General features: G+C 41.1%; 2 protein-coding genes across 2 annotated transcripts in view; one reads left to right on the top strand and one right to left on the bottom strand.

Moving 5' to 3' along the window:
• Positions 1-7358: 7358 nt before the first annotated feature.
• On the top strand, positions 7359-8384 carry LOC308309696 (kelch domain-containing protein 3-like; the record flags this gene model as incomplete). Its single annotated transcript, XM_080755608.1, has 1 exon — positions 7359-8384. One exon carries the CDS (start codon positions 7359-7361, stop codon positions 8382-8384), a length of 1026 nt encoding a protein of 341 aa, XP_080611734.1.
• Positions 8385-10865: 2481 nt separating this feature from the next.
• The window catches only part of rasgrf2a (Ras protein-specific guanine nucleotide-releasing factor 2a), a gene marked incomplete at both ends in the record, with an annotated part of 34638 nt that continues 32392 nt past the window's right edge, over positions 10866-13111 (bottom strand). Inside the window, 3 exons of the mRNA XM_080794410.1 lie at positions 10866-10961; positions 11470-11538; positions 11779-11896. Of these exons, the coding sequence (XP_080650536.1) occupies positions 10866-10961; positions 11470-11538; positions 11779-11896 (283 nt within the window). The remainder of the gene's footprint in view (positions 10962-11469; positions 11539-11778; positions 11897-13111) is intronic.

The following is a 13111-nucleotide window of genomic DNA, read 5'->3' as shown; positions in this document are numbered from 1 at the left end:
GTTGGTTATTGTTTTGCTTTTATATTAGTAATTGTATTGTCTTGTAATGTTCATTGTTGTTTTCTGTATGTTTGAATTGTCATTTGTGTAAAAAAGGAAAATAAATAAATACATTGTTTAAAAATAATAATATCCTCTTCCCATTAATGTGGGATCAACCAACATCAAGAAGAGATCCTTCAAAAAGTGTGCTGTGCTCGATCAAGGTTCCTCTTCTGGAAGAAGGCCTTTCCAAACTCACAGGCTGGGGCCACTTTGATCACCCTGGGCAAGAGACCTACAGCACAAATGAAGAAGATGTACAGTCAGTACACAATCAAACTTTGGATCAAATTATATGTGTACCGGTAGTGGTACATACATTTCTTTATAATGCATTTACCCAGCAGAAGTAGTTCAAGCCAAAGGTTAGTTAACTTAGATCCTCTGGGTTTCTGCACCAAGAGTTTGTTCCCAGAGAGTGAACAGGGAGCTAGCACAAAGGGCACTGCTCCCCTGCCTCACTGAAGTTCAATCTAGCAACTGGAATGGAACCCAAGTTCATAATGGGGTGTGAACCAGGTTTCGAACAGTGCAGGGGTTGAATGCATCTGAAATATGATACTAGATTTCTATAAATAAAATAGAACAGTACTGGCTATGCCATGATTTTATGAAACAATTTTACATGGATGGACTGCAGACACTTATGCAATTACATTTTGTGAAGAATCGTGCCGTACTAGTTGGCCGTCCATTTTTTAAAAATATTTATGGAAAAGACGAGAACAATATTCACATTCACGAATCATGCAGTTAAGCAGTCAGTTGTTGAAGCCAGTGACGAATAGTAGTGTGCAGACCTTTTAGCGTCACAGGTGTTTACTCGCCACCGCCGGAGGGTCTGACTACTAGAAGTAGTTCTGGGGTGTTTTGGATCTTCTCCCGGTCTTTTTTTAAACTGGCTGCTTTGGCAGCTTTCTTTGCTCCGAGTCTGAAATAAAACGAATTATAATATAAATCAATATTATGTCAACAGTCAATTCTACAGAAAATTATCATTACCGCAATATAGGTTCTCTTTACTGCAACAGGCTTTAAAAAGTTGCGGTGTGTGAGAGAAGGTGTTGGAGGATGAGAGGATTTATCATTGTATGCCAACAATAACACTTAATATTATGACTCACAAATGTTGTCATCGTCTATGTTTGGAAATTAAATGTATTTACTGTACATTGATGAAGAAATTATGATAAAAGGTTTCCAAACATGGAATATTTCACATTGCGGTAATGACAATCACTGTTGTGTTTTGTTGGCGTTAGGAGAGAATATTTCATTTGAAAGTTTCAACTTTGTAAGACAACAGCTTACCTTTCATCCATCCTCTTGGTTTGAAATGTTGCATACTGTGAAATAAAAATGACAATCAATGAATTAATTAATTGGTTGATAATTATATGTATGTGGGTTTCCTAATGCTGTTATCGCACGTTGGTTAGACGTGTGACAACGCAACAAGGAAGCCTGCAGCCCAGTAGCTATTATTTATACAGTATATAACTGCTTTGATTGTCTACTATAGTGAAGCCATACTTTTGAGCGACAAGAGCGATTACCACGGTCCATTCTGTTGCTGGCTCTCCGAGTAGCATGATCTGATTATAATCAGCTGTTTTATGTGCGTGCGTGCAGGGTGTCACCCAGGAACCGATAGAGCGAACCGAAATTGAATTATTGTAATTGGTACCCGGTACTCGAGCATGTTCGGTTCGGTACCGGATTGGTCCCGAGGTTCGGAGGGTCTGCCGGGTGTAGCGAAGAGGCGTCTTGTAGCTGCAGTACGGCCAATCCTTGATGGTCTAGTGGTTAGGAAGGGGGGGGGGGGGGACCCAGGCCAGGCCTGGTTGGCTGACCAGAGGACTGGCCCGTGTGGGTCCCCAGGGGGGGAGGGGGGGGGGGGGGGGGGATGCCTGGGGAAGTACACAAGTAAAGTTAAAAAGATCTTTCTTTTATGATACCTAAAAGTATAAAGCATATTATATACATTTTCCAATTTGATAATCCCCAATAAATATGGTTTTGTGAACATACTATTCTTCTAACACAATAGTTTAAAGCCTGTGACGTAAAATGGTGTTGACATTATACAACAACCGAACAACGATTTGAAGTAGTGACACTACTTGGACAGTGTTTCAGCCTAACTATGCCTGAGAACCAATGGCATCTCTTATCCACTATGTGACAGGATAATACAGTATATATTACAGTATTTATGACCTCTCCCGGTCCTTCTTTCTGGCCTTCAAAAGGACTCCCTCCCGGAGAACAGGGTTCAGCTCTGCTCTTTTGTCTCTGAAATAAAAATAATTATAATATAAATCAATATTATGTCAACAGTCAATTCAACAGAAAATTATCATTAACGCAATATAGGTTCTCTTTACCGCACAATAATAACAATAAAACTTTATTTGTATATCACCTTTCATGACATGAAATGCAGCTCAAAGTGCTTTACAGAAAAATGGAGAATAAAAGAAAAGCAAGGCAACAACATTAAGAACAAGCAGTAATGCAATCCGACGGCCCGTAGAAGCAAAAAGCTGCTTCCCCGTATTTTTTAGTTGCCATTTTTTTTGGCAAAGCGAGCAGGCCAGCAGTGGAAGACCTTAGGGGGCGGTTTGGGACATATTTAGGCAGGCAGTCATGTAGGTAGGAAGGTGCCAGACCATTGAGAGCTTTATAGACAAGTAAAATAATTTAGTAAAGAATAAGTACTCCTTCCGGAGTTCTGGGGTGTTATCCCTCTTTTGCCTGTGCTTCTTAAGGGCCGCTGCAGCCTCAGCTTTTTGTTTTTGTCTTTTATCAGCATCCATCTTCTTTTTGATGCATCATGGGAGAAACATGATGAGAACCGTGGCCATGGACGACACATTTTTTCCCAATAAATACATTTTATATTTTTTCAAAACATAATTAATAATATGAATTCAGTTTGAGTAAAATCCATATAGCTGAAAATATAGTGAAATAAAAATGCCAATGAATGAATGAATGAATGAATTGATAATTATATGTATGTATGTGGGTTTCCATTTTATGTTATCTATGAGATAATGAGGTCATATAACAAACTGTTTGTCTACCTATAATGCTTTTATGCTTCATATATTTACAATTTCTAAGTAGCCTGTATAACACAATGACTATAAGGTGAATTTAGGTGATGGTGGTGAGAGATGCTTTTAGAAACAAATCGATAATAAACAGCTATGTTGTAAACCAGTGTGGTGACCGAGGTCTCAACTTAACCCATTGACCATGAAGGTTGATGGCTGGTTCTATACGCCATGTTGTGATTACGGTTAACGTCGTAGATAGAACGGCCCATTGGACTACCGGTATGCTCGAACTTATGCTGAGAACAGGACAAGTTTGAATCCCGTCAGAAACAATTTATTCATTTCTTCCTTCATTCATCAATGGGTTTATTTTCACGCACTACATGGTTAATGTACGTGACACATAAGTGACGGATTAACCCCTCTCAAGGCCCTGGCGCTTCACCAAATCAAAAGGCCCCTACTGATTCAGCAAATTAATTAATGAATTAACATGCATGCGTTTAGCGCATATCCACTAGGCCTACTGCCTGCGCTGCCCGCTGACACAAGACACACCAGCCAGCAGGCACTGCCGCACTGGGCACAGCCTTTCCAACTTCAGTCTCTGCTAAACTATCTGCAATTTCCCCGAAAAATAATTAGCCTACATCTACAAGCTCCATTAGCAGGCAGCAGCATGTTTTGTCTAAATTGTCTTTGTGGCCAACAAATGTAGCTACATTTGCAAACAGTGCTGTTGACCATGTTGTTACATGGTCCATATAACATGTGTGCACCAACAGACAATGCCAATATGCTATATTAATATTAGAACGTTTTAAAGACAGATTAATTATTGACGACAATGCAACCTGTGGGTCCAACGTCACTGAAAACTTTCATAATAGCAATTAAATTAATTTACTCACGAGTGCTGAAATCGTGAAAAGGAGGATGTAAGTTGGCTTGTTTTCTTCGACCTGGTAGCTTATTGCCCTTGCAAAATGGCTGTGCTTTATACTAGGGTGTGGTGATTACTAGGGTGTGGTGATGATTGCTGATTGAAACTGGTGTGACTGAGTGAGTGAGTGATCGGTGTGATGAGCTGTGAACTGATGCAGATGGTACATGTGACCATACAAATGCATGCATTGCATACTGATGCATACAAACAGATACAAATACAGACATACAATTATAAACCTGGGTTACAGATGACTGATTATGCCAGGGGTCTTTCTCTGCATGCTGGAAAACTGGCTAGTTGGCCATAGCCAGGCCCGGAGTGGAACTCCAAATCAGGCCGGGAATTCTACGCCCTGGCAGGCCACACCGCGCGCTGCAAGCAGCGATAAGGCGGGACCAAGGAGAGGGCAACATGGAACTAATGTAGGATATTGGTTGGACAACATGGAACTAATGTAGGCTATTGGTTGGACAACATGGAACTAATGTAGGATATTGGTTGGACAACATGGAACTAATGTAGGATATTGGTTGGACAACATGATTTAAAGTCTTTCATAGACACCAAGCAGGAAATGACCCTAAAATGAATAGGCCTAAATAAACAACAAATCTATCGTTGTAAATGTAGGCAATAAAGTCTACCGACAGCTATCATCTTAAGGTGTGTGTGTGTGTGTGTGTGTGTGTGTGTTTATCACTCCCATTGTAACAATAAGCAATATTTTATATATATATATATATATATATATATATATATATATATATATATATATATATATATATATATATATATATATATATATACACACACACATAATATAGGCCTAATATAATTGAAGGTCGCAATTATATTATTATTATTATATGATTATCGAAGGTTAACTATAGAATCGTACATCACCCAAAATCCCCATACATGGGGAAAACCCACATTGTGCCCAGGTCTCGTGACAGCATTATGACATCATCAGGGATGATAGTAAATCAGGGATTATATAGTAAATGCGACCTGCTATGGAGATCCTGATGTCATCAATATTAATATATGGATATATGTCAGAACCTGTTCTGAAATTATGTTGATCGTTCCCCATCCGTCCTTCCTCTTCGATGTCTCCCTTTTATCTGATACCTGTCCATTCAAACTATAGACGGGCCTGCTCCAAAGTTATGAGTGCAGCCGCACCCGGCAGCCGGCGAAAACTAGAGTTCTAAACAGGCCTGAAAATGAAGTCCCGGCCCTACCTGTGCCCTCAATGCCTGTTCACTCAAGACACTGCCCCCGCTGCCACCCTCCAGATCTCCATATTTGGAGCTGACCTGTTCTAACATTCCATATGTTGATCTGACCTCATCAAACATGTACACTCAAGACACACTCCATATATGGCCAGTGCACACGACCTCGCCCTCAGGCGTCTTACTGGATTATATAGTTGCGACCGTAGGCCACAGAGCACCGTTGTATTTGTTCTACATTTAAAAAAAATGCTACATTTGTTTTAATGGGGATGATTTTTTTATAAGCAAACACACTTATATTTCCAATAGGCTTGACTTGAATGATTTTGTTTAAAGGCTTTGGCTGTTGGAAAATAATCCTATAGGGTTCTGTTGAAACAGAACAGGTTCAAATGGAACTTCAGACAATCCTATTGGAGTTTCTGAAGTTCCAATATAATCCTATAGGGTGCTGTTGGAACTTTGGACATGGCTCCAGGTTCAATTGGAACTTCAGAAAATCCTACTGGAGTTTCTGCAGTTTCAATGGAATCCTATTGAAACTTTGAAAAATCCTGTTGGACTTTCCAAAGTTGGATATAACCCAATAAGATCCTATTGGCACTTTGGAAAATCCAATTGGATTTTATAAAGTGCTGACACAATCCTATAGGATTGTGTTGGATATGTGTAAAAATCCAATAGGATTCCTATAGGATTTCAAAATCCTGTAGGATCCTATTGGACATTTCGAAGATCCTATAGGACTTTTTGACTAGGGTGATAAGAACGCTCCTTCTGGTGTGATTGTTTTTCAGCTATACAAGATGACTTGTACTACAGTAGCCTATGAGGAATCTTGGAACTCATCCCTCACACTACTACAGATCACACTCGTGTGGAGTGAGGGTCGCCCAGATTTTTGGGGGCATGTTTTCATGTCCGTGAAGAATGAAATAAATGTATTACAAGATGTATTTGTATCAGCGAGATGACATCTTACGTTGTCATTTACTGCCCTAAAACAAACATTAAAGTCCATAGACTTGGCTGGCAAAACATTACATCATAACTGCCCTAAACAAACATTAAAGTCCATAGACTTGGCTGGCAAAACATTACATCATAACTGCCCTTAAACAAACATTAAAGTCCATAGACTTGGCTGGCAAAACATTACATCATAACTGCCCTAAACAAACATTAAAGTCCATAGACTTGGCTGGCAAAACATTACATAACTGCCCTAAACAAACATTAAAGTCCATAGACTTGGCTGGCAAAACATTACATCATAACTGCCCTTAAACAAACATTAAAGTCCATAGACTTGGCTGGCAAAACATTACATCATAACTGCCCTAAACAAACATTAAAGTCCATAGACTTGGCTGGCAAAACATTACATAACTGCCCTAAACAAACATTAAAGTCCATAGACTTGGCTGGCAACAGGGAATTAATAATAAAGCTCTAACAAACTCGGCTGCCACATGACGTAATTTTGAAAAACCAAGCATTGGGAGGGGCTTGTGCCCCTCATAAACTCAGTAACCCCTTTAGTCAAAGTACACAACAAGTGAATGTTGCACAGTTAACATTTCACTCAAGGTAAAGTATTAAAATGCTTTTAATAATACTACATACATATTTTAATATCAATGCATTGCTGTATTGTTTTCACAATGCATTTACAGAACCTTGAATGCACTGACTTGTTCTCTAGACCCATTAAGCTACACAAAGCCTATAGAAACACCTTTTTAAAAATCATAACATGCTGAGTTAATTTGGACCTCTGGTGGTCCCCGGACCCTAAAGTGAGAAACTTGTTTTCCAGAGCCTGCCTGTGCCGGGGGTGATCTATGGTGATCAATTCGCCATTGTTAGTGAAATCAACAGACATCGGCTTCCCTGATTGGCCAACCTTCAAAGCATTGGCTTTACAGATTGGCCGAGTTTCCTGTGACGTTCCTGCTGCCACGATATTATAAAGTGAGACGGTGTGTGTGGGGGTGCTCCATTGTTTTTTACAGAGCGATACCCGAACGATCTTCTATACTATGCATGGTATGTGAGATGTTGTGCTGGACGGTACACCTGAAAGGAGGGCCGGTGAGGTTCAACCATGCTGCGGTGGCAGTGGGGCACAGGGTGTACTCGTTCGGAGGGTGCGACAGCAGCAGCAACTCCATGTCCTACATGGGTCAGATTGACGTCCACATCTTCAACACAGTTTCCCTGCGCTGGACCAAGTTGCCCTCGGTGACGGCCGCTGGACAAGGAGAGCCTGTGTGGCGCTGGCGCCACACGGCCGTGCTGATCGACAACTTCGCCTACATCTGGGGCGGGATCACTTACTCCAGGACGAGCAACATCCTTTTCGCGTTCGACGTCAACACCCACGGCTGGTCAATGCCCCAGATTTCCGGGACCGTTCCAGAGGAGAGGAGCGGCCACTCGGCTTGTGTCCTGGGGAAGGTCATGTACGTCTTTGGAGGACACAACACGCTGACTGGACACTCTAATGACATCTACAAGCTAGACACCACCATGATGGTCTGGTCTTTCCTCAACGCCAGAGGCACTCCGCCACCCGCTTCGTTGTATCACTCTGCCACCATCATCGGGACAAAGATGTTTGTGTTCGGGGGCCGAGGGGACGAGGAGCAAAACAATAACATCAGAGTGTTTGACACAGAGACCAACACCTGGCTGAACACGCCGCATAAACAGGTTTTACCAGCACACAAGGGTCATGCGGCCTTCGTCTACAAGGGAGAGCTGTATGTATTCGGTGGCCACCACTTGTGCCGGTTCTTTAATGATCTGTGGAAATTCAACCTCGAGACCTTCTGTTGGACGAAGGTTGAGCCCAAGGGGAAAGGCCCTTGCGCATGGATGTCTAGAATGTGCTGTTGCATGGTGGGAGATCATATCATCATCTTTGGAGGGTACCACACGGTCGATGACCTGTACATCTTAGACTTAAGTCCTACCCTGACGACGTTATGCAAGCTATCAGTCATTCAGCACAATCTGGAGAAGTCGGATCTCCCACATCACATCAGGTGGGAACTGGCAGACATGACAAAAACAGCATAGAACAAGTTCCAGGCGGTGGAACAGAAGAACGGGGTATAGGTGACGTGGTCGCTTCCCTCAAGAAAGCTGCCTCCGTTCAGGTATAGGAGAGGAAGCCGAGCACAGGAATGTGTTCAGTGAGACCCAGCAGGAGAATAGAGAACTACTGTATTATTACCAACTGAACTGCAGCAGGACAGACACGGCTGTGAAGCAGATCTCTAAGAAGGAACAGACACTTATGAAAGGAGTGGCTGAGGAAAATGACTGCAAAGGTGGAGACCTTTGTGTTTTTTTTAATATATATGCTATGCTATGCTATGTGCTGTTCTGTTATGCTAATATGTCATTAAAGTGAACAGTAGATTTCAAGGACCCCCAGGTTGGCATGCATTAGTCCCTTTATACGGGTCCATTTGTACACACTCTTATTCTATTCTAATTCAGATGCTAACTATCCCTCATCAAACCCTGTAGACTCAAGACAAGCTGAAGCTCCATATATGGCCAGTACAGAATTCATTCCATTATGTTGATCTGACCCCCACATGCCAAAACGCCAGCGCTCGCCCAGCAGCAGTCTGCCGTCACCCAGGCGGAGGCTTCTCGTCCTTAGGGTGTCTTACTGTTTAAGTACACCTGATACTACAAGAACCCATTGAGAAACCTTTTGTTGCAATTTGTTTTGGGTCAAACCATATCTGCACCTGGCCTAATAGTTTACTGATGTTACGTTTAATACCAGGCTGAGACCGTTCCACCGGCTGTATGCCTGAGGAGGACTGTGTTTGGAGGCTATCTCATCTACTATCTTAATGAAGTACTGCCACCTCATAGACACATGGAAAACAGAAAAAAGATTGTGGCACTCCATCTTTAAATTGCTTTAATATATAACTCTGGACCGTAGATAATTGTACATTTTGTGGGGAAATGTGTGTGTTTATACACAGTAGATTGTACTAGTGTATAAAAGCATTACATATTATTATTAACACATTTTTACTTCAAATATTCCTGACATCAAGATTGTACCAAAAGGAAGAAGTACATATACATAGCTACATAGATTTCTCAGTGAAAGTTGAGGATGTGGATAACAGTTATCTGTAGAAAACAGAGAAAACATGGTAAATTTACACTATAAAAACCTATAGTTCAAACATTCAGACAATTCAGTACAAATAATTTGAGCAAAGTATTTACAATGTTGCTATTACTGTAATACAGTGTGTGTGTGTGTGTGTGTGTGTGTGTGTGTGTGTGTGTGTGTGTGTGTGTGTGTGTGTGTGTGTGTGTGTGCGCGCGTGCGTGCGTGCGTGCGTGTGTTTTAAAGACCACATTGATGGGGAACAACTTACACTTACACACACATTTAGATAAAATATATTCAGCTGTAGTCAAAGTAGTATTATATCTTGGCAGAAACCAATTCCCCTTTAAAAGCACACATATCATTATTGAAATCTAGGATGTTTTGAGTACAAAAAAATACTATTTTACAAAAGACAATATTGTGCATGAAATTGACACAGAAGTTAACTAAAAAAATACACTTCCATCTTGGCGATTGTTAATGACTCTAATAATGAACGTAAGCCAAGCCATAAAAGTCCATGCCTGCATGTCATATAATGTAAGCATCAACAACAAACCAGATGGCAGCTTGTTTTGTAAGATATAAGGGGGAATAATAATAATACTATTAACCCGTTAAAAATCAGGAAAGCAGCTCTGTCATTTTAGATTTTAGCCATTCAAAAATAGCAGATATACAAGCTCATAGTCATAGTGTGTCGTGCCTTCGTGCCGCACGATGAGCTTGTAGATCTGTTTTTGTTTCTATTCCTGAAAATGTGTAAATGTTTTAATATTATGCTTTTTTTACCTCAAATCTTTGCTTCTGGGGGAATCATTCAGACATACTGTATACCGTAAGTCGACTTGTGACTTCTATCAAAATAAACTGATTTGTTATTAACCCATTCTGGGCAGGAACCCGTTTTGGTGTTAGCATTATGTTATGCTTTAGCTATTTAAAAATAGCAGATCTACAAGCTCATAGCGTGCCACTGAGTGGCGGGCTATGAGCTTGTAGGTCTGCTATTTTTGAAAAATGTAGAAGACATTTTTAGAATCTGATCTCAGGTCAGATTGAAAATGTAGACTGAGGTATTTTCAGTAGGATAGCAGCAGCTGGTTGGTTCTCTAGTGCCTCAGTTGTTTTGATCACTGACTGACTGTGCAGTCACAGTTCTATATGGTGAACAAATTAGCCACAACACTTTGACACTTTCTTAGTTGTTCCAATTAAAGCACAGTGTCTTTCCTGAAATGACACACATTAGATGTTCATCTGAAAAAAGGCACATTTCCCCCTGAGAATTCAAAGCACAGTAAATATGTTGATGCTTGATACTGTACATAGTAATATCCCCTGTGTTATTAAGCTTGTGTGTGTGTGTGTGTGTGTGTGTGTGCGTGTACGTGCGTGTGTGTCTGCTATCCAGGGGGGACCCGTGGTTCAATCTCCAGAGACAGCTCATACAGGGAGTCTTCATCCAGCACCAGCGTCTTATCCAGCAGGTACTGAGTCACCTGAAATGACAATGAATTAATTGGCAATTAATTAATTAGTGGCAATTAATGAGAATGAACTTTACTTATACAGTAGTACTTTTCATACATAATTACATAAAACATGGAACGTGCAGGGTGAATGATAATTAACCACCCCATTTGAGCGGAGTCTGTTAGTGCTACTAGTGTATACAGAGACTCACATAGAGACTTGTAAGAGTCCATTTGGCTCTCAACAATCATTCACTAGTCGGAATGAACACACCATTGAGAAAGTTTAATGGATTTTATTGAATGAAGAAATGAATGTAATGGGGCGTAGGTTCCGGGGCGGTCGCCGGCACGCATGGACTCAACCCCCCTGCAGGAACCTGTGGAACATCTGTTGTTCCAACTCCATATCATTTATTAATTTGAATAGCTAGCGACCCCATCAAAGGGCCCCTGGGGGGACCTCAGACCTCACCTTGAGAAACACTACTTCACATGACAAAAAAGTGCAAAGGAGTAAAAGTGGCAACCTTACCTTGGGTTGATGTTCTATCCTGTAAGATGCTTGCTGGAACTGACGAATCTCACGGATTATATGAGAAATCTAAAAAACAAACATCAAATAATAAAGACAAACATATCAAATAATAAAGACAATTAACTACTGTACATAAAGCCCTGTGTGTGTGTGTGTGTGTGTGTGTGTGTGTGTGTGTGTGTGTGTGTGTGTGCGGCGTGCGTGTGCATGGTGCATTTGAAAGCAGTGACACTGTGGAGACCTTGCAAAGCACAGGAACGTGCTGTGTATTGTATGGAAGTTTAGTGAACATCTTTGTTTGTGTACCATCCTCATCTTGGAGAAGTTCACCAGGCCCTCCTCTGTGAAGTTTGGCGTTCCCTCCTCGATGAAGGCCAGGTCGGTGAGGTACATACCCAGGTAGGGCACACACTGAGGGTTACAGCTGGACAAAGAGCACAACATGTCTATAAGGACTGAGACACACTGAGGGTTACAGCTGGACAAAGAGCACAACATGTCTATAAGGACTGAGACACACTGAGGGTTACAGCTGGACAAAGAGCACAACATGTCTATAAGGACTGAGACACACTGAGGGTTACAGCTGGACAAAGAGCACAACATGTCTATAAGGACTGAGACACACTGAGGGTTACAGCTGGACAAAGAGCACAATATGGACAACATGTCTAACTAGAAAAAGTGCCCCTCGAGGCACAGGTCTCCACCAGGCCAGATCAGGTTGTGTCCTCCTGGTGGTGCTATAATAGGCCAATGTGAAAAGGGTGCCATTTCTTCTTACGCCTTTGATGGCAATTGGATGATTTGAGGCATTTTGTTCCAAAAATGTGTTTTCAAAAATCCACCTGTTGGTGGCGCTATAACAGGCCAATATGAAAAGGGTGGGATATATTCCTCAGCCTAGTAGGAAAGTATGTGAAAGATTTCACGTAAATTGCACGCTGCATTCATGATTTGAGGCTTTTTGTTCCAGACGGGCCAATCCTGCAAACTGTGAAAGCCATGGAATGGAATATGAAATATCGGACAGATCCGCCTTGAGCACTTGACTATAGACATACTGTGTAACGATTTGCGGGATTTTTGGACAGATTCTGGAGGAGTAATATCAAAAAATATGTTTTACAAATTATTTTTAATCTATTCCTCTTTGTGTCACGCTGCGAGCTTGTCACTACTTATTAAACATTTGTTTTCTAATTTAGGGAATTTCTTTGATTACATTTATTTTATTCATGAAATTCTTTCGGAAGAATGTCTGAATTTGTTTTCAACTCGTGAAAATGTGTGAATGTGTGAGGGGGAATAGGGCTCAATTTGTTATTTAACTAACATTCATAGATGGTAAATCCACTGAGATACAGACCTTCACTCTCCACGGTCACGGAAGTATCAGAAATTCCCCAACTAAAATACGCTTACTGTGATTTCTGTTATTATTTACTATAGTGCTACTAAACCCCATCTGACCACAAAAAATCACAGGATCTACTGAATGTGAAAGGGGATACTAGGGGGATGCCATACTGTGTGTCGAAGGCTCAATATGTCAGTTTGTCACGTCCCCCTTCACATTCAATATATTCTGTGATATTTTGTGCCCACGAGTAATTTTCTTCGGTCTATTAGGACTATA

This window comes from Protomyctophum bolini (genome assembly GCF_963924005.1).
Source record: "Protomyctophum bolini genome assembly, chromosome: 22".
In the NCBI taxonomy this organism is placed as follows: Eukaryota; Metazoa; Chordata; class Actinopteri; order Myctophiformes; family Myctophidae; genus Protomyctophum; species Protomyctophum bolini.
Note: the sequence above shows the minus strand (reverse complement) of the source record. Positions and strands in the feature narration are given on the sequence as shown.